Here is a 3,570-nt window from a genome sequence, read left to right as displayed (position 1 = left end):
AGAATTGTAATCTACCTTTTCTGCTCTTTTTCTTCCAACTATGTATCAGCTTCATGCAGACAGTTGTTAAGTCGGGAGATGGTGAACTATGAAGTATGCCCAATGTACAGAATATATGACAAAGAGAGCTACTAGTTTAAGCACACCCATAGAGTAAATCTCCTATTGTAAGACAACATCAAAATTCATCTGTACAAATGAAATACAAAGATCCAAAACCTAAAATAGCAGTATTATGGCTAGAAAAATATGCCAAAAACCGTAACTCAAGAAATTCAAAAGCTAGGATCATGCATTGCTCAACCATAAAAAAATCAGTATTAGTAAAAATAGCTTGAACATACCAGTATAAAAATGAAAGATCTGTCTCAAATGTCACATAGGAGAATCAGATGCACAATAAGAATTACTTAAAAAGATGTTGTAAAAGGTCATTCATTTGGTCCTTCTGCAGCCAGGTTTCTGCGTGCAAGTCATCAACCAATTCAACTTGTGCTAGAATGCACAACCCACCTGAATAAAACGCAAAATTGATAATCAGGACATATGAACTTAACTAAGCAAAATAAAAAGATAATGACAGTCTCATCCATCCTCTGATGCAATCCATTCCTCATTAATATACAGTAAAACTTCTCTACAATGATAATGCTGGGACCGACTAATTTTATTACTGCGAGGAGGTTATAACACAATAGAGGTGTAGTTAAAAAATATTGTTCTAAAATTATCCTTAGTACAAGTAAGATATAGGTAATGTATACACTAAATTAATAATTAATGTCAAATCCTTTTATAGATGTTGATAGAAGAGATGGACACAGTTTCAAAAAATTAGTATATATAATAATGTAGTGTTCGGAATATTCAAGCAACCTTTAATGTAACAAAACATATATATTTTGCAATATACAGATAATTATTACTATGCTAATGCCAGTTTCTTAAGATCGGATCTTGAAAAATTATAACTTATTACAATGTGGAGTTTATTCGTATTTATAACTAGCCCAAATTAGGACTAGAGTTTTTTATGAATACATGGAGATTAATATAAAGTATTACTATAGAGAGGTTTTACTATATACATAAAAGACATGATCACAAATATATATGCTGTACAACAGGCAATTAACAACTCAAATCAACATAGAATTTGGGGTTCAATTATTTTCTGGCTAAAATTGGGGCATCTGTTAGTATTTATATACACACTAAAGATCATATCCTACAATACCAATGTCAAAGCAACAAACTTTAACATCAAGTGTCAACAATAACATTTGAAATTCAGTAGGTATACAACCCATGAAAGAGGAAAAAAAAGAGGGCAAAGAACTCCACAAACACATTCAAGGGTTACCCATACGGTGAACAATGCAGGCTAGTAAGGATCCACAACTCCACTGTTCTTGCAACAAAGGACAAATCAAAAACCAACATGCAAATGGACTGAAGCCAACAAAGATAGAGCCCTGAATCAAAAGACTCCCATGTTGATCATCAGTTTCACACAGTTTTAGTTGTTTCTCATGATATCTATTACAATCAGTTCAGTTCAAAATTTTCACGAAAACCAAATCAACTTAAACATGTATAGTCCCATATCTGCTTCTCTACCTAAACAGAAGGTAGTGATGGGTGCTTGTAATATTTGTGCAAGCAGTGAATGCTTTTTTATAACAAATGCAGATATTGATGATTACTTACACTGTAGGACATACATGGACTTGATTTTAACCAAGGCTGGATTTCAAGTCCATCACGTTCATCAACTGCTAAAAACAAAGTAGGTTCCTTGAAAACTCACTATCTTCACATACTGCTTATTATACTTCCAATTTACCCACTTTTTCTTTCTAAAAGCTTTTAAGTCATCTGAACTGTTCACGGAATTTTGTCCAAATACTGAACTAGTAGATTCTTAACACAAACTTACGAGAACACTCAAATTATGTCAAAACCACTTCAAATGAAACAGGAAAGAAGGGAGCGATCTGCTAAGTAAATGGATGGAACTTCTTAAACTTAATAGACAAAAATTCCTAATTATCAAGCATTGCATATCAAAGACCATACAATCACCAACAACACAAACTAAGCAAAGTACATTCTTAAACAAGTCGACCAAAATCCAAATTTGAATCAATATCAAAACCTGGAACAATCACTAAAAAATACTACATAAGATAAGACATTGCAAAACCAAAACAAGCCAAAGAAAAAGCTTAAATAAGAAACCAGAAAAACAAACCACCCACCTCGCAATTCACAATCCTTAAAGCTAGGAAGCACCTACTAGCGGTTCCGCTCTGGGGGCAAGGGCCGATTAAACCCACCTCTCCTATTCATATACTGCCTCGGCTGCCTCTTCGTCACAGCCCTAACTCCACTCACGTCAGCGCCCGGCACCGGCTTCCCTTTGGTCGAATCAAACCCAACTGGAATCCCCAATTTCTTCATCATCTCAATCTCATCCTCATCACCATTATCCAAATTCGCATTATTTATCTCATTATTATTATCGTTATTACTTCCGTTATCCTTCTTCTGCTGCTGCTCTTTCGCGATTTCATCGACGGAATCCGATACTGCTCTCTCCTCAGTGGAATGGCGGTGCCGCTTGCGCGGCGGTTCAGGAGATTCCGTTCGATGGCGGTGTGAACGGTGAGACCGCTCGGGAGACCGCTTGTGGCGAGAGCGCGAACGGTCCGGCGTTCGAGAACGGGATCGTTTGCTTCGGCTTCTTTCCCTGTCTCTGTCTCTATCTCTGTCTCTGTCGCGATCGCGGTCTTCTTTTTCTCGCCGTCTTTCTCTGTCGCGGTCGCGGTCGCGGTCTCGGTCCCGGTCGCGATCACGAGGTCGGTCGCGGTCCCCCATCGAGAGTGGCGAGATGGCAGTGAAGTATGATCTTGGACGGACAGTGAATTGCAGGGAAACGAGCGGGCGAAATCGAATTATCGACCGCTGGGTTGCAGAGATTCGAGCCTTGCGTTAACTTAAACCCTTGTCTTGTCACTTTGTGTGGCACTGTGTTTTTTTTTTTTATTGTTTTTACTACTAATTGACTTTAAGTCTTCCTGAAGTAAATTACGTCATGGTCCCTGTGATTTTGGTTAAAAACGGTTGGATAGATCAAGAATATTCCGAAAGGAACATCGCAATTAGAATTAGGTAAATTAACGGACAAGTAATCTAAGAAATCAATTGACGTGATTTCTATCTATTATGGGCGCAACTCAAATTTATTACTCCTCTGCGAAAGAGGAATCTGCTCCCATTTTATAGAGACTGAAGCTCGCTTCCTCGTAGCCAGGGAATGAGTTCTCAATTAAATACGCTATCGATTGCGCAAAATCTACTGAATGTGCAATAACGAGATAACTAAAGTATTTTTATTCCGATGAGATTGTATGTGGTTTGCTCCCTAAAATATTATGAATGCCCATGTACTTTTGTGTATTTATTTGCATAATTTCATAATCAAAACTTAACTCTGAGCCTAAATTGAATAATAAATTATTTTCTTATCTCGTCCCTGATACGAGAAGGCATACGTAATAATTTTCT

At 37.3% G+C, this 3,570-nt stretch overlaps 1 protein-coding gene across 1 annotated transcript; it reads right to left on the bottom strand.

Moving 5' to 3' along the window:
* Positions 1-274: 274 nt before the first annotated feature.
* LOC18056004 (U4/U6.U5 small nuclear ribonucleoprotein 27 kDa protein) lies at positions 275-3,227 on the bottom strand. Its single transcript, XM_006453286.2, has 2 exons — positions 2,262-3,227; positions 275-513 (listed from the first exon to the last, which is right to left on the bottom strand). The coding sequence occupies exon 1, from the start codon at positions 2,878-2,880 to the stop codon at positions 2,299-2,301; it is 582 nt and encodes a 193-aa protein (XP_006453349.1). The 5' UTR covers positions 2,881-3,227; the 3' UTR covers positions 275-513; positions 2,262-2,298.
* Positions 3,228-3,570: the final 343 nt, after the last annotated feature.

The sequence above is a fragment of the Citrus clementina genome, unplaced genomic scaffold (assembly GCF_000493195.1).
Source record: "Citrus clementina cultivar Clemenules unplaced genomic scaffold, Citrus_clementina_v1.0 scaffold_1, whole genome shotgun sequence".
NCBI classification, from domain to species: Eukaryota; Viridiplantae; Streptophyta; class Magnoliopsida; order Sapindales; family Rutaceae; genus Citrus; species Citrus x clementina.
The sequence above is the reverse complement of the archived record's forward strand: the minus strand, read 5'-3'. Positions and strand labels throughout refer to the sequence as shown.